Source organism: Sorex fumeus, unplaced genomic scaffold (assembly GCF_029834395.1).
Source record: "Sorex fumeus unplaced genomic scaffold, SorFum_2.1 ptg000034l, whole genome shotgun sequence".
NCBI classification, from domain to species: Eukaryota; Metazoa; Chordata; class Mammalia; order Eulipotyphla; family Soricidae; genus Sorex; species Sorex fumeus.
The window spans coordinates 4,700,958-4,719,096 of NW_026606091.1; the positions used below are offsets into that span (position 1 = coordinate 4,700,958).

General features: G+C 35.5%; 1 protein-coding gene across 1 annotated transcript in view; it reads right to left on the bottom strand.

Annotated features, from left to right (window-relative positions):
• Window positions 1–487: 487 nt before the first annotated feature.
• ZDHHC21 (zinc finger DHHC-type palmitoyltransferase 21) overlaps window positions 488–18,139 on the bottom strand; it is a 61,640-nt gene continuing 43,988 nt past the window's right edge. The window contains exons 7-9 of the mRNA XM_056117068.1: window positions 13,108–13,224; window positions 3,442–3,485; window positions 488–2,905 (exon numbers count right to left, since the gene is read on the bottom strand). Coding sequence (XP_055973043.1) covers window positions 2,773–2,905; window positions 3,442–3,485; window positions 13,108–13,224 — 294 coding nt within the window. The 3' untranslated portion in view covers window positions 488–2,772. The remainder of the gene's footprint in view (window positions 2,906–3,441; window positions 3,486–13,107; window positions 13,225–18,139) is intronic.

The window sequence follows — 18,139 nt, forward strand, 5'->3', positions numbered from 1 at the left end:
TAAGTTTTGAAATAAAATTCAAACTATGGTTTACATTTGCTACCCTTCCATGATATAAATTTATACTCAATACTAAAAACAGTACGAATAGCTACAAAGTATAGTGATTATATTTGCATGAATCTGACAATGACACAGAAAAAAGAAAGCATCAATTTTCAAAAAGTTTACACTTTTTCATATTTTCTTTGTACCTCGGACACAACTCAGAATTTAGTTATACAATAGTTATACAATATACAATTTCGTATAACTAAATTCTGGGGAAGTAAATCTCTAAAATCACTATAATTGCATCAATTAGCCAAAAGAGGGCGTAGAGGGAACACTAGTTTATGCATCCCTAGGAAACTACCAGTTGATTTCTCTCAAGTTGTCTAACAAGAAATCCGAAACCCAGATAAGCTAACTGGGGAACACTGAAAATCATAGCACAAGTTAATGGAGACTCTTATATAAGTATGTTGATAGGCAGCAGTTCTGCCATTCAAACAAATTAAATGCATTATCTAGCGTAATGTTTATACCCTAGTAATTTAGAGGAATCAGGTACACAGGGATCAGTTTGCGGTTGGGTAAAGAAAAAGGGGCAAAGAAAATGTGCCCTGAAAGCAGCAAATTCAAGGAACAGAAAAACCAAAGTCCTCAAAGAGGGAAAGGGACAACTTCTGGCTTTCATCGCTGAAGCAGAGGTTAATACTGAGTACTTTCCTAGTACTTTTTAAGGTACTAATGACTATGATACAAAATATAAACTTGCCCATAATGTTCCTTACGGGGTCTTTTTCACTTGGCTCTGATATTGTGCCAAGTTCTTCATCTGAAAGGAATGCAAACATCATAAGGCATTCAACTGATCTATCTACAGTATCTACATATTACTTCCCCATAGCATTTCTGACACAAGGCCCCATTTAGCCCGCATTAGCTCACACTAAACCCAACCCATAACCTGACACAAACATACTAATTTTCTGGTTCCTTAAGCTTTATAAACAGATTTCTTGTATTAAACTTACTATGCATCTTATCAGCACCAATAAATATCTTCATCTGCTACATCTAAATAGATTTTATTTGGGGAAGGGAGGATCGGGGGAGTCAGGGATTAGAACCCTGGACTTCATATATGCAAAGCATGCGCTCTCTCACCGAACTACAGCCCTGAACCTAAGCTTTTAAATAATAAAGTGTTCTGACCAAACATGAAAACATAGTACTTATGTCTCTAAGAGATCAATTATTTTAAAAGATATTTACAACTTCTGAAAGCACTAATCACAGTATTATTAACTGGTTGACAATGGTAACCATCCATTTCATGATTTCACAGGTATAAGTCAAAATTAACTAAAAGAATAACACTAATATGCTCAAGATAGCAGACCTCTTCAGCCTTCCTCTCAAGGGAAACTAGTATATATTTTTTTCAAAGACCAATACATTTTAGTATTCTAATGGAAAAATACGTAAAAGCTGAATTATTTTCAAAGCATGCTACATGTCTTTTCACACAAATGGTCTATGCTTTCCAAGAGACCGTCACTATTAGCAATTTAATCTGTATAAGGCAAGTGATAAATATATCAGTATATTTTCTATTTCAAGATCATTTCCTAACATTAGCTCATAGCAAATAAATCGATCAAACTAAATTATAGTTGGCCAACTCCAATTTAATTTCAATTTCGATGATTACAAGAATACAAAAGTTGCTTACTTTTACTAGTAATCCTTATAAATAAAATTTAAATATAATTGGCCAATATTTGCTATATATAAACCTTCATTGTATAATTTTTGACCTACTAATAGGTAAATAAAAGTGAAAGTATATATATTTTTCAAAAGCACAATACTCCTCTTTATACTGTACATTATATTCTATCTAGTTATACTAGCACTTTTAAAACATATGCGTTCTAATATAACTGCACTAGAAAAGATATCTATGTATTATTGCAAATTCTCTGCCCTTCTTATTCATCAAAATCTTAGGATAAAATAGGTATACATGCCCACTGGTCACAATTTTCTCCTTGAAGTCTATAACTTAACAATGATCACTTGTATCAATGTTGTAGCAGTAGGAGAAAAAGAGCTAATGGGAAAAATTAATTGTTCCTTTAAAATAAGGTAGGTAGTTGGTATTTTAATTTTGTTTTCATTGAAGAGGAATGAAGAACTAGTAGAAAGCTACTTTTAATAAAACACTGTCCTTTTTGTTATTATTTTTGTTCTTCAATTCTATGCTGCATTTAAAAAATCTTGCAGCACATATGAAAGCAAGTGTTATATACTTTCAAGTTGCAACTCAGAAAAGAAAAATCTATATTTAAGGTATGTAAACTTCTGTAGAAACTTAAAAATTAATTTAGATTTGGTTAGCACTACTTAAGAGTGAAAAAATTAAATGAACATCTTAAATTTCCCACAAATTGAAATCTGTAATATTGTCAGTACTAAAAGAAATTATGTACAATTATTTTATCCCAATCACTGCCTTTTGAATTTAATAACAAAAGCATTTAAAAAAAATCCCCGTGGAAACCTAATTTGAAAGTAAACATGCTTTAAAACTTAAATATAGATCTTGTATTAGTCCCACAACAGGATCAAGATCACTATTAAAATAAAGCCTGGGGCACATTATGATGTCTAAGATTGGTGGGTGGATTTTAATTGACTTGAAGACTGTCATAGTTCTATTATCAGAAAACCTGTAACGCATTTCCAGCATGGAGGACCCATCTGTGCCCACCATCCATCTGTTTAGACATGATTGGCAAAGTGGTAGGGAACTCGCAGTGGTTGCCTCTGCCTGAAAGGAATAAACCACAGGATCTTCCAACGAGTGCCAAAAACTTCTGAGAAGGTCTGCTGCCATGGCTTTCGGGGCCTCGATCTACAGAAGACAGCATTATTAGTGAGAGACAGCACTCCCATGGTGTACTTCAGTCAGCTGAAACAATACATTTTGGCTGGGGATCCATTACTGGACTCTGATGAATTGTGTCCCAGCATCACAAATACAGCTTTGCTTTCATTATGGCACGCAGCTGAGTTTTAACTCTGGATAGCAGATATTGTATCTGTGTCGTCAATCAAGCAAGGCCAACATGTGAAGCAGAAGAGAATCTCGGGATTAACAGAATGTGTGTCAACTCCACAGTTGCAACCTCTTTTGATGGACTTTCAAGACAAATAATTTAACTTACTTTAGTCAGACAAGAAACAAGAATGATCAGTACTTATTTTGTCTGAAAACCCATCATGGCCTGAAGAACCCCTCTGTAAGCCTGACAATGCCTCCCTAGTTCAGACCCTAGATAAGGCACCAAGCAAAAATTACCAAATTGTCTCTCCGTTAGATACCCAAAGGTTCAAATGTGGCCAGTTTTTTCATTTTAATATAAGAGCACTAAACACTTTTATACTTACATTTCTTCACAACAGTTTGACATCTTTTCAATAGATGTTGTATCCTATCAAAAATTAAAAATAAATACTTTGTAACAAAATTCTCAAGGTTTATTTCCATATTTGTGATAGTGTAAATCAAGTTCCCAGCTTCTTCTGAAGACTTAAACACAGAGTTTATATATGGCAACTGGAAAGTCTAAATTATCAATACAGATTGCTAAGACTCCCTTGGAGAGGGGGAAATGGAGCTACATAAAAAATGCCAATTTTTAAAAATACTTAATCTAAAAACTTTTAGCAGTCACCTCATTAAAATAGAACATTTCATTATGCTTACCTTTGCAAAAAGTTTGAAAGTCCACTTTATTTTTAATTACTTGACTATGCAATAAAAATTATGGAAAAGACAAATTAAAGACATAAAATTCTAAGACCCAAAGAATGCTGATGGTCATGGACTTCTGTACACAAGCCGCAATTAATTATTTGGCAGGATATACCCCCATATATATAAAACACTTCAATATCTACTACCCTAAAAAGTAAAGTTAAATGAAGTGTTCTTTATTAATAACTATTTACTTTTTGTTCAATAGAAAAACCAGTCATCACACACTCAACATTATGTATGTATACGTTTACAATGTATCAATTAGAAATGATTTTATTTCCATGTCTGAATTGCTTCAGTTCTATCAAATTGCCTCATAATATAATTGTTTTTCATAAAGGCTCTATTTGCACAAATATATAAGAGAAAAAAATTTAACAATCACAAGATAGCTTATAGACACACTGATTAGTATCACAGAAAATCTATCATTAAATTGAAAGAAACTGTGATTGATCTGACTCCAAGAAATAAACTTTCCAGTTCAGTCTAGGAAACATATTTGATCGTGCAAGAAAGTTTTAACTAGCAGAGATAAAACTGGAATGAGAAAATAAAACTAAGGAACAGAAAGAGAAAAGGAAGTATTTGTTATCTATGAGGAAAAAATGGGTGGAGGAGGGCAAAAAGCAAAAATTTAACAGACTCGTGCTTTGTTAACAGGTCTGAGAATCTAGGCCTTCGGCAGACTGATGGATCAACACATCCAGTTTTGAGTTCTTACTCACCAAGCACTCGGCCATATACACTGCTGTATGAGAAGGAAAAAATGTACTGAAAAGCGCTCTGGCACACCTGACAACTGTACATAAAGGAAGGGAAAGTGTGGTTTTGAAACATTTTCCACTTGAGGCCCCTTTTTACCTGAGAAATTCTTATGCAACTCCAGGTATGGAGGCATAAAAAATAGGTACATAAATCAAACATTTACATAAAATCATTAAAAAACCATTTTAAAACAAAATTTTAAGATTTTTCATAACCTCACAACTGGTTTTATAACCCCATAAAAGGTTATGATCCACAGCTAGGGTTCATCATCACTGCATTTATATGTCTACTGCATTTGAGTCTTGATTTAGCTGTTATTGACAATGGCCTGATCAACCCTGGGGTAAAGCAAGTCAAATATAACTTTTCTAGAGTTTCTAAGATCTGACCAACTGAAGACAAAAAAGGGTAAAGGTAAAGGTAAAGGCCCTCCCGTTGATTGTCGATTTGCTCGAGCGGGCCCAGTAACGTCTCCATTGGAGACTTTGTTGTTACTGTGTCTGGCATATCCAATACTCTCGGTAGCTTGCCGGGCTCTCCGAGAGGGGCGGAGGAATCGAACTCGGGTGGGCCATGTTGGCCGCTTGTAAGGCGAACGCCCTACCGCTGTGCTATCGCTCCAGCCCATTTCACTAATAAAAGATCCCTGAAGACTGTTCAATTTAATAATAATCATCAGATTGCCTGCACTCTTTATTTTTATCATATAGCGAGGCATACGTTCACATTCAATCCAATAACTGTTGATTTAATCTCGAGTAAAAACTACTGTTTGGGTAAATTTTCCACAACTAGATTATGCCTGTTTTATTTATCAAAATTTCTTTTATATCCGGTGCATGGAAGTTTGACATTCTAAGCACTTCAGATCAGGAGCCATGGCTCATTTTAACTCTGAGATACAGAGTAAGATAAAGCCCTGGTGGCTGTGAGCACTACTGGGTTGCCCTGGTAGCTCCCAGTGTTCCCAAGATGTATTTTATACTAAGCAAAGTGAGATTTTTCACATAGGAATATGTGAATATGTTAAAGAGAAATCCAATTTCATACTTCTGTATTTTTGTTTATTTATTTATTTTGGTTTTGGGTTAACACCTGGCAGTGTTCAAGGCTTTTTACCGTCTCTTTGCACAGGAAACACTTAATGGGTTTTGGGGATCGCATGGGGTGTCAAGGATCAAACCTGGGTCTACCACATGTAAGGACACCTTACCTGCTGTGTTATTTTTCCAGCTCCCCATCAAAGTTTTGAAGTTAGCAAGAAATTTAAGTATAATTTAGCATGCACATAAGCTAAATTCCTTGGCAAGAAGAGCCTAGTTTCTATGAAATTCACTACTATACTCAAGTTCAGAGAAGTATTATAGCCAATATTAGTGTATAATAAAGCACATAAAAGACATTATTTTAAATCTTAATGACCTCCATAGGGCTTAAATGCTGACAAGATATTTTATATAACACAACATAAATACTTAAAAGGAAATATATTTTGTCTTTATAAAAAACATAATTCAGAAAGGATACAATGCTGAAAAGCTTCCATTAAAAATATGAAGTGGGGGTGTAAATATATTGTCCAGCATGTAAGGTGCTTGCCATGCACATAGCTGACCCCAGTTCAATTCCTCCATGGAGTCCCTGAGCACTGCCAGGAATGATCCCTTAGCACAGAGCCACACTGAGTTCCTGAGCCCAGTCAGGTGTGGCCCAGTCACCACCCTCCCCACCTCCACCCCCCTCAAAAAAAAAAAAAAGAAAAAAAGTGTGAGTGAACTGGATTAATACTATATTTAGCAATGATGTTCATATTGGCAAAGCTGATTTAAGGTAAAGAAGGTCAAATATAATTTATATTGAGCTGAATGCTGCTGACACTGAATCGATAGGATATGAGAAAAAACATACTAAGGATTAACAATCTAAAGACTACATTTTGGGGTATGCATTAAAAACCAATTAAGTCCAATAACTGAATAATAAGAATGTTATTTAATAATAACATTTTAAAAGAATTTAACAAACTGAAAATATGATTTCTTTCACTGAATAAAATAACCAAGTTAAAATCAAATCATCTCTATATGAATTTGAACTCTTTATGAATTTGTTTTAACATCCATAAGGCAGTATTATAGAGGCAAAAACTTTCTTCTTTTAATTGGAAAAGCTTTGCTTTAAGCTATCTTATTCATTCATGTACAGTCCCAACAATAGCATCTATGGAGCTGATGCAAAAATCTTTGAGAATTTAAAGCTGCTCTGAAATACATCATTCCCCCCTATCTCTCAATCTCACCACAACTGAGAAAAGCACTAAGCTCCAGAGACACCATCAAAAGCTTACACTATTATACAAACTCCACGGTGTCCAGAAAACAAAAATGCTTGTATACAAATTTAGATAAACTGTCAAGAGCAGTGTCATGGTATACAATAGCTCACTGTCAGAACCTCACCAGAAGGCACTGTACCAGCTGTTACAACACTTCTTGATTAAGTCTCTCCAAGCTTACTCACTGAAAACATGACTAATACAATCAACCAGAACTATTAGTATTGGTGCTCATCAGAATGGACATCATTTTGCGCTATGTGCGAACTTCTGCACAATAAGAAATTCTTGACATCAATTACATTAATAACAACATCACTATCCATTTCATTCAGAAAGAAACAAACAAACCAAAAAAAGGCTTAGTAGACTACAGAATACTTAGAATAATCTGTTTCCCTAAATAACGAATGCTCTCCAAGCGAACTGCTTTGAAAACATTTTAATATTAATGCTAATAAAAATGCACCTATCACTTAAATCCTGTTTAAAAGTTAATCTAAAAATAATCAAATATGATCCTTATAAAAATGGGTCTTAGAATAGTTTATTCCACATAAACATCTGGTTGTTTCTCAAAACATCTCAATGCTGAGATCGCTTAACCATGAAAATGAGATTACAAATCCACTATTTTTAAGTTTAAGCAATTTCTAATTATTTTATTTGGGTCAGAGATAATCTGGTCTTGCTAGGTCTAAAACATCATCAGATTATCACTACCATGATTAATTACCCTGTTACCTCCTTGTAACAATAGGAACTTGAAATAGGAATTTTCCTTGAAAAAGTGATTTAAAATCATATGGGGCCTGCTCAAAATCTTCAACTAAACCTAAAAAGAAGTAACACTTGCTTCGCATGTTTGTTATCTACTAGGCCTATATTCAATCTGTGTAAATAACTCAATTGTATAATGAAATGATACTCCTGAAAGTAGTCTGCCAAAACGCTTCTTGGTCTTTGTGGTACGGGGATAAAGGAAAAAGGAAGACAGGGAAGAATGAAATTTACTATGATTTCTCTCCCCCTTTTTCACCTTCCTCTTATTATTTTCCCCTGACCAATCTATCATTTCTTTCACACTGAATAGACAGCCATGAATTTAAATTATGACATAATCTACTCCAGGTATGAAATTTCCTACAGGTAGTCGTTTTTTCCACAAAACGAAAAAGAAAGAATATCATATAAAGTAAAATATGTATTTTAATTTTTAAAATACAAGACAATTTAAATATTATTAGTTAATTAGAATAAAAAAATTCAATACCAATGCATGACAACTTTAAGCCTTAATTTTTTTTAATCCAGAAAGGGTGGTGTTGGTACAGAATTTAAGAGAGCCTAACAGAATATACTCTTTACTCTCTCCTCAATACTTGCATTATTTTTAAATGTCTCCACAAATGGATAGCAGTATTCTGAGGGTACTTATGTTTACAAAAGAGATCAAACTTTTGGAGAGCACATTATTTAACAAACATGGTTTCTACTCCGTTTTAGGAATATAACATAATACCATATCTTAATACAATGAAAAGTTCAATATTTAGCAAAAAAATAATGTTTAAAACATTATATTTAAAAACATTATGTTGGTAGCCTGTCATTGAATTGGTATGTAACCTCATATAATAAATCATTTGAAAAACAACAAATATGATAAATAACTTAAGTCTGATTCAAAACTGAAAGTTAAAATTTTTGAGGAGGGCTATTAAAAGATTTTGCATTAAAGTTTTGCTGCCAAATCCCTTTCTCTGAATCTACTAGAGCTGCTAGGTCAAAAGGAGATCATTACTTGTTCGGTATAAAATCAATGGCTTTTACAAATAACTTGAATTGTTAGGAGCAATATTCATAATGCTAATTTTACTTTCAGGGTTTAGGAGAAAATCTAAGAAATCTTGTCCCAGGGGATATACATATGTACCAAATATTTTGGTAAATTCAAAATGCAAGCATAGTCTGATAATTTTGACTTGACTTACAAACAAATGATACAATAATTAGCAACAATTACAGAAGCAGAAAAATGGGTTTTAGAAGAAAACCTATTTGTACTATTGGCATTATTATCAATATTATCTGACATAATTATCAGAGAAACCAGAAGAGATACAAGGTTTGCTAAGCTGAATAATAGAAAATGTTTATTTTAAACATTTTTGTTTGTGGGCCATGCATGTGGTACTTGGGGATGGTACTCCTAGGTCAGTGCTCAGGATGGTTCCCTGCAATGCTCAGTGTCTAAACCCAGGGCTTCTACATGCAAACAAAGCATGCACTCCAGCTCTTTAAGGTATTTCCCCGTAGACACACTTAGACACTTAAATAAAAACTAATATTAGCTTTTTGTTACTTATGACTTTATTATGATATCATTCATAAATATATAATTCATATTTTGGGGGGAAGGAAGCACAACCCAGGGGTGCTCAGGGCTTACTCCTAGGTCCGTGCTCAGGGATCATATCTGGCAGGCTTAGGGGACCATATCGACCGCTGGGATCAAGCTCACGGTTGCTGCATGCAAGGCAAGCACCTGAACTGCTATGCTATAAATCCAGTCCCAATTCACAAATTTATGTGTGCATACCCATAGACACATTCAAAGTGAAGGGTTAGATAAATTAGTAGCATATTAACAGAGCTTTTATCTATATAATAAATTATGGATATGTTCATCACCTCACATAAGAAGTCATTTAATACCTTTGACTATTATCACCTGCTTCCAAACTGGTAATTAAGCACTGTGAACTTTTTTTTTTTTTGGTCCACATCTGACAATGCTCAGGGGTTACTCCTGGCTCTGCACTCAAGAATTACTCTGGTGGAGCTTGGGGAAACATATGAGATGCAGGGGATTGAACCATGTCGGCCACACGCAAGGCAAACTCCGTATCCGCTGTACTGTCCCTACAGCCCCAGCACCGTAAACTTTTTATCTCTAAACACTAGCATACCTACCATGCTGCAGCATGTGTCAGCACTTCAGTTCTTTGTATGGTCAAGTAAGATGCCCGTTATTAACAGATATAACATATTGCATGTATCTATTAACAATTGATGAACAAGTTTGACTGCACTCAGTTTGGGGCTGTAATGCATTATGGTACCATAAATATCTATGTGCAAAGTTTTGTGTAGAGGCAAGTTTTTGGAGAACAGCCAGAATGCTTTATAAAAGAGCTGCACCATTTTTCATTCCCTTTAACAGTGCATAATGAATGTTGTGATTTATTGTTTGTTATAGTCTGTGTTTTTTATTAAGCTATCCAAGTGAGAATGAAGTGATACCTCATTATGATCTTGATTTGTATTTCCATAATAACTAACAATGTTCAGCGTCTTTCCAAGTACTAATTATCCACTTGTATCTCTTGTTTTTTGTTGCTATTGTTTTATTTTGCACTGTTGGGAACTGAACCCAGGCCCTCACAAAAGAATGACCAGAATAAAAAGAAAACTCACAGACTGGCAGAAAAAAAATTGCCAACCACTCACTGAATAAAGGGTTAATATACAAGATATATATAATACTTAGTAAAACTGAATAAAAAACAAAAACAATCGATTCCATCAAAAAATGGGGAAAAGAAATAAACAGAAACTTGCTTAAAGAAGACATACAGAAGGCCAAGGAAATATATGTAAAATGCTCCGCATCACTGGATTATCAGGGAAATGCAAATCAAAACAAGAATGAGATATCACCTCACATAACTGAGACTGGCACACATCACAAAGAAAAACAACAACAATAACAACAAAAACCAGTGCTGGTGAGGATGTGTGGAAAAAAAAAACCTTTCAACCACTGCTGCTGGGAATGTTAACTGGTTCCACATTTTTTGTGAACAATATGGACACTTGTCAAAAATGTAAGAACTGAGCTTCCACTTGACCCAGAAATACCACTTCTGGAATCAACCCCAAAAAGTCCAAAAACTCTACTTAGAAAAGGCATTTGTGCTCCTATGTTCACTGCAGCATTACTCACAATAACCAAAATCTAGAAACAACCTTTGACCATGTTTTAAAGAGAGCGTCTTTTTATTACTAAAGCTTTTTTTTTCTTTAGTGTTTGAAGATTTTGGGGTTTATTTTGGATTTTGCTGTGCCATGAAATAAAACCAGGATCTTACACAGCAAGGCAGGCACTCTAAACTAAGAAACATTCCTAATTTATAAGCTCTTTATATATTCTGGATTCAAGTCTCATATCAGCTGTAGGATTTGCAAATATTCTCTCCCATCCTGGGAGTTGTCTTTTGGCTTTCTTGATAAAAGTCCTGAAGCACAAAAATGCATAATTTAGTGGTGAGGTGACAGATCAATGAGCTGGAGAGCATTCTTTGCATGCTACAGGCCTGAGCTCAATCCTTGGCACCACACATTCCTATGAACATAGGGGCAACAAGAGCATGGCCAATTGTGGTCCCCAAATAACAAAAAAAATCACAGATTTTTAAGTCCAATGTACTTATTTTTAATTTGTCTGTGCTTTTATATTTATATCTAAGATACCCCTATATCATATACATATATATATATATCCTATGTCCAATATCTACTCCTTTGCTTTTTGTAAGCATCTTATCATTTTATATATTATATGTAGGACAATGATCTATATTGAATTAATTTATATATATAGTATGTAGTACTGGTCCAAATTTATTCTTTTGTTTGCTGTCATTTTTTTCTCCCAGGTGGAAAGATTATTCTATCCCTTAGTGAATAGTTTCATTGAAAAATGACTGTCCATGGGTCCAGGAGATAATATAGTGGTTAGGGTACATGCTAGGTGAACCTAGGTTTGATTCTTGGCATCACAAGTATCTCCTACACATAACCAGGTGCAGTTCTGGAGTTTCCTTGCACTGAGGGGGTGGCCCAGGTATCCCGGGCACCTCAGGCCTGAGCAACACTGCGTCCTCTCTCCCTTGCATTGAACTGACAGCCCATTTGTGTGACCCCAGAGCTCCCTGGGCACAGCCTGGGAGGTTCTCCTCCAAAATAAGAAAAATGAAAGGAAAAATCACTAATCGTTCATAGATATAAGTAATACTTGTAAATGCTCAACCCTAATTCATTTTATATGTCTATCTTTTTATATCAGTATCACATGTTTTTTGACAAATGTTGTTCTATAGTAATTCTTGACTATACTTTTTTCTTACTATATTTTTTTCTACTGAGTAGGGTAAAGGTAAAGGTAAAGGCCCTCCCGTTGTTCATCGATTTGCTCGAGCGGGCCCAGTAACGTCTCCATTGGAGATTTTGTTGTTACTGTGTTTGGCATATCGAATACATCACGGGTGGCTTGCCAGGCTCTGCTCAATATTCTACTGATTATATTCTGATAATACAATATACCTGTCCTACTATAAAAGCAGACTTGATGTGATAAATAATAATTTTGTAATGATAGGTCAAAGTAAGTGCACATTTATAATTTTTCATATACAATGATATTGACAACCTGTCCTTCAAAAAAGATTAAACCTGATAATTGGCACTTACAACCTACCAATCTGTTTACTCCACAATTATGCAATGCAGTGTATTTAAATTAAGGATTTATTATATATGCAGTGTACTTTTAAATTAAGTATCAAACTTTTAAGTCCAAATCAAAGTAAAGTGACATTTCTCACATCTTGATGTTTTTAAGGTCAAAATTCCACTTGGCTAATAGATATATGCAAAACCAATTTAATCACTAGTATTATAATGTTTCTACCAGCAACTCTATTTAGATGAATTTACCCTAAACAATTTAAATAGGAAAAGGAGATGCACAAAATGTTATTTTTAATATAGAGAAAATTATTGCTACTAGAGGCCTGATCAACAGGAACATGCTTAATTAAAAATTCAATGAACAAAGTACATGCATACATTAAAAGCTAAAGTGTAGTCATAAAAACACTTTATGTTAACACTTTATGCTAATTTTTAAAGCAGGAAATAAAACTATATATAAACTTTATACTCAGATTATAACTAATTTAAAATTAGACTGGCATATGAAAATGGGAATATATAAATAACTAAGAAGTAATTTTCTCCTTTAATTTCTAAACTTCCTGTAACTTTTTAAAATTACGTTTAGAGTTAGGGATTTATATTCATTTAAAAAAAGTATATTACTTTATATTACAAATATACTTACTGTGATGATGCCAATAAGTTGCGTATAAAAAAGTCCAGTGATTCCAATCAACATAGTGATGCCCATAAATGCAGCTAGTCGCATTATGGCCAACTCATGTCTAACAACGAAGAGGTCCTACAGAGAGAAAATGTAATGGTCTTTAGAACAACCCCAAGAGTTACTTATAGCTGTCACAATAATTGAAACTGTCTGATATGATAACCTCTAAATTATTTTAAAAGAACTACTCCGTAGCTAGACACAAGCTTTACTTGAGTCTTTACACACATGCTTTACTTAAGATGACTAAGTCTTACAGATACCCACGTGCTTTATTTAATACAAATGACTAAGTCTTACAGGTAGCATGACAATAAAACCCAAAACCCAAAGGTCACTGAACATATGCAATTGCTTGAAACAAAAGAACTTGTGCTCTTCTGTGTAGCACAGTGATTACCAAACTCAAACAAGTGTCTGACTGCACACCCCTAAATCACTCATTCAGTTGCCTAGAAAAATTCAGCAAGACAGTTAAGATGTTAGAGTGCAATCAAGTGTCACACTGTTATTCAGAACTTCAGCTAAAAAAAGGTCTGATTCAGAATCTGTATAAAACATGCAAAGATAGGGCAGTGAATGACATGTAAAAATTAAGTACAGTAAGTACTCTTATGCCATTTATAAACACAGTCTGTTCTAACATGATTGATGCATTAAGCAAAAAACTGAGCATAGCAATAATATTATGTGCACTTGCACATGATTTATTCTGCAAGAAACTCTAAAGTAATTAACACAGAAAACTGTATTTAGCTAAACCAAACTATATAGGAATACACAAATCACATAAGGAGCCATGGGACAAGATGGAGGAACTCTGCCACTGGGGGTTAGTTTGGAGTGGGAACATTGTATTCTTGAAGCTCTATTATGAACAGTTTTGTAGATCATTGTGATTAAATGAAAAATGTGGGGGCTGGAGCGATAGCACAGCGACAGGGCGTTTGTCTTGAACGCAGCTTACCCCGCCGGCCCGAGTTCAATTCCTCCACCCCTCTCGGAGAGCCCGGCAAGCTACCAAGAGTATCTCGCCTGCACGGCAAAGGCTGGCAAGCTATCCGTGCCATATTCGATATGCCAAACACAGTAACAAGAAGTCTCACACATGCTTTACTTACAGATACCCACATGCTTTATTTAATACAAATGACTAAGTCTTACAGGTAGCATGACAATAAAACCCAAAACCCAAAGGTCACTGAACATATGCAATTGCTTGAAACAAAAGAACTTGTGCTCTTCTGTGTAGCACAGTGATTACCAAACTCAAACAAGTGTCTGACTGCACACCCCTAAATCACTCATTCAGTTGCCTAGAAAAATGGAGACATTACTGGGGCCGCTCGAGCAAATCGATGAACAACGGGAGGACAGTGCTACAGTGTAGAAAAATGGGGAAGGGTGCCAACAGGGGTAAAAAAAACCACCCTGAAGAACATCTGAAATAGCACCGAACTACTGACATTGTTTTCTTATTAAAGATTTCTGATTCATCCTTCATTCATTCTGAATACTACCATTTTTCAAATGCATACTGCAAAAATCTCTTCTGAGTCAGGGTTTGATTGCTGGCAGCCTGTGCTCCACCAAGAGTGGGTCCTGAGTACAGGGCCGGAAGACCTGAGCACTGCTGGGTGTGGCCTCCCAAAACAGAACAAAAATCTCTGCTGAGTCTATACCTTTATACTGTCGTCATAAATTTTTTTTTTATTAACTGTGCATTCAGTGTTGTCCAACTCTACCAAATCTTCCTTTAGTGCTTTTTATAAGCTGTTTAAGAAGTAATTTCCAACTCTGAGGAATTGATATTCTCCGAAGTCTTTTCTAAAGCCTTTAAAATCTTTATAGTTTGCCATTTACATTTAAGTTTTTAATTCTGGAGTAGAGGCTTATTTTTTGTCCAAGTAAAACACAGGGGTCTGGATTTACTTTTACTAAATGAACTCCGACTGTTTCAAGATCGTTTATTTTAAAAGCTCAGTGGTCAGAAATTAAGTACACATCCATGTTTAAATCTGAGATGGGCTCTCTAGTCTGTTTCCCTGGTCTAATTATTTATCCTGATACCAGTCACACATCTTAGTATATACGGCTTTATACCTGGTACCAGGAAGGCCAAGTCATCCAATCTTGTTATAATTTTTCTTTTGTTTTTGGGTCAGAGGGCTTACTCCTGGCACAGTGCTCAGGACCACTCCTCGCAGGCTTGGGAGATCATATAGGGTTCAGGGGATCAAACCCAGGTCCACAGTGTGTAAGGCACCTTACATGCTGTTCTATCTCGTTAGACCCAATCATGTTTTTAAGAATGCCTGTGGTATTCTAGATTATTTTACTTTTTTTAAATTTTTTTTGCTTTTTGGGTGACACCCGGCGATTCTCAGGTATTTACTCCTGACTGCACTCAGAAATTACTCCTGGTGGTGCTCGGGAGACGATATGGGATGTTGGGAATCGAACCCGGGTCGGCCGCATGCCAAGCAAATGCCCTACCCACTGTGCTGTTGCTCCAGCTCCCTTAAAAAAAATTTTAAATTAGATGGGGTCAGAGAAAGTACTGTGGGTAAGGAGCTTTCTTTGTATGTGGCTGACCTGAGTTTAACCTGTGGAACCTCCATCTGGTTTCCCTGACCTCACCAGGAATGATCGCTGAGCATAGAGCAGGAGCAAGCCCTAAATACCACCCAGTTTAGCCCAAAACACAAAAAGTAAATAAATTAATTTTTCAATTTATAATACACAGTCACTCATACTATACATGCAACATAGTTTCCTCAGTATGACTCCCAATTCCCCCAGTCCCTAGCGGTCTTCCATTTTCTAGGTCAGATTTAATTCAGGAAATTCCAGGTTTTTAATTCTATTCTCAGTTCTGTAAATTGCTTGGCAATACATGTCACTGTCTGAAACCAAAATATTGGTTTTTACTCCAAATTATTGAAATTTTAAATTTTAAAATATTGCAAAATTTTAGAATTTTAAAATTTTAAATAATTTTTTTTAAATTTTCCAAAATATTCAAAATGGAAGAGAGAGTCTAGGGGCTTGGGAGCGTGACTTGCACATGGACCGATAGGTTTGATTCCCTATACCATATGGGGAGTCAAGCATGCCTCCTCCACAAAATTCAAAACAACCTATAAATCACACAACCATGTGCCGTAGCGGTAAGGACACCTCTATTTCTCTCAGCAGTTCTTGCTTCACTGCTTTGACTCCAGCACTGTGTCTAATAGCAATGGTTATACTGGGCACAGTGGGGTATCAGTGGTTTCTCCCCCAACTTGAAAGAGTTCACATGCAATTAGTTATCACACAATAGCTGTATTTCATTTGTTCTGGGAAAGTTAAAAAAAGTTTCCTGCATCTAAAGAAGGAATGAGTTCAAGCTTATTAAGAAACTGTAACATTATAATGTTCTTTGTAAGTACAATTTTGTTCTAATTTATTAATATCCTCCCGTTTTCATCGATTTGCTTGAGCGGGCCCAGTAACATCTCCATTTTTGAGACTTGTTGTTACTGTGTTTGGCATGCTCTCCGAGAGGGGCAGAGGAATCGAACCCGGCTCAGCCGGGATGACTGCGCACAAGGCAAACATCCTACCGCTGTGCTGTCGCTCCAGCATGTGGTAAACGAAAACAACTTTATGCTAGACTCAACTTGATCAGCAGGTTATATGTAAACAGATTTGTCTGTCTATATTTTTTAGGCAGTTATTTACCTTTGCAAATGTAAATTTGGAGCAATAGCACAGCGAGTAGGGCGTTCGCCTTACATGCGGCCAACATGGCCGACCCGAGTTCGATTCCTCCGCCCCTCTCGGAGAGCCCAGCAAGCTACCGAGAGTATTCGAGATGCCAGACACAGTAACAACAAAGTCTCCAATGGAGACGTTACTGGGCCCGCTCGAGCAAATCGACGATCAACGGGAGGGCCTTTACCTTTTACCTTTACCTATTTACCTTTGCAACCACACTGATCTATAAAGTTCATTCTTTCTCTTACTATCCTTGATAGTTTATATACTAAATACACACTGTATATATAGAATAATTGCAAAAGTACCCATTCCTTTTTAATTATTTTAAAGAGTTTATGGAGGGCTGAAATTACTGTTTTCCTTCATATTTTATAAAGCAAGGAGTCACTGGTAAATCTGTGGATATTCTTGGAGAAAAAAACTTTACTCACTCATGATTAAGTAATTAGTCATGTGTCTGACTTCTTCGGGAAATTTTTTTTCTAAAAGCTTTATTGCTTTTGAGACAAAAAACTCAGTATGATCATGCACTGCTTAACACATATTCTAACACATGTACAACCAAGGCTGTTTTGCCATAGTGTGAACATTACATCCTTAATTACACAAATCTAGACGGTACAGTCAACTATGCATCTAGGTGATTAGGTAGTCTATTAGGATTAAAGTATATCACTGACAGCAGTGAAATTTAGCCAGGTGTGACTAATGTAAAGGTGTCAACTCTCTAAGTTGCTACACATAATTCAAATAAAAATGATCTACGAGGGCCATCTCTAATTTATTGATGGGAGTTTTTATTTTACTTTGACTTGATTTGTAGACTACAAAGACTAGCATACCATCACTGTTTTGTTTTTTTTTTAAAAAAGAGCACCACAGTAAGAGGAGTTGTTCTAAGTGCATATTTTCAATAGGCTACTATCATCCCCAGAGGGGAAAAATACTGATTCCTGAAGAAGAAAAAAACCCAGCTCTTTCAATGGTTTGTGGCTATGTGCAAATCAATCCTACCTGACAAATTCCTATTGCTCAGTATTTCACTTATGGAGGAAAAGAGAAAAAAAACATTAATTTCTCCTTGAGGGGGAGGTAATAATAAAAAAAAAAAGTTGAGAAGCAGTTTTCTGTTGCATATCAAGATTTATTATAAAACCATAGTTATGAAGTGTGGCGCAAGCAAGAATAGATAGAGGGGCTAGAAAAGCAACGCAGGCAGATACAT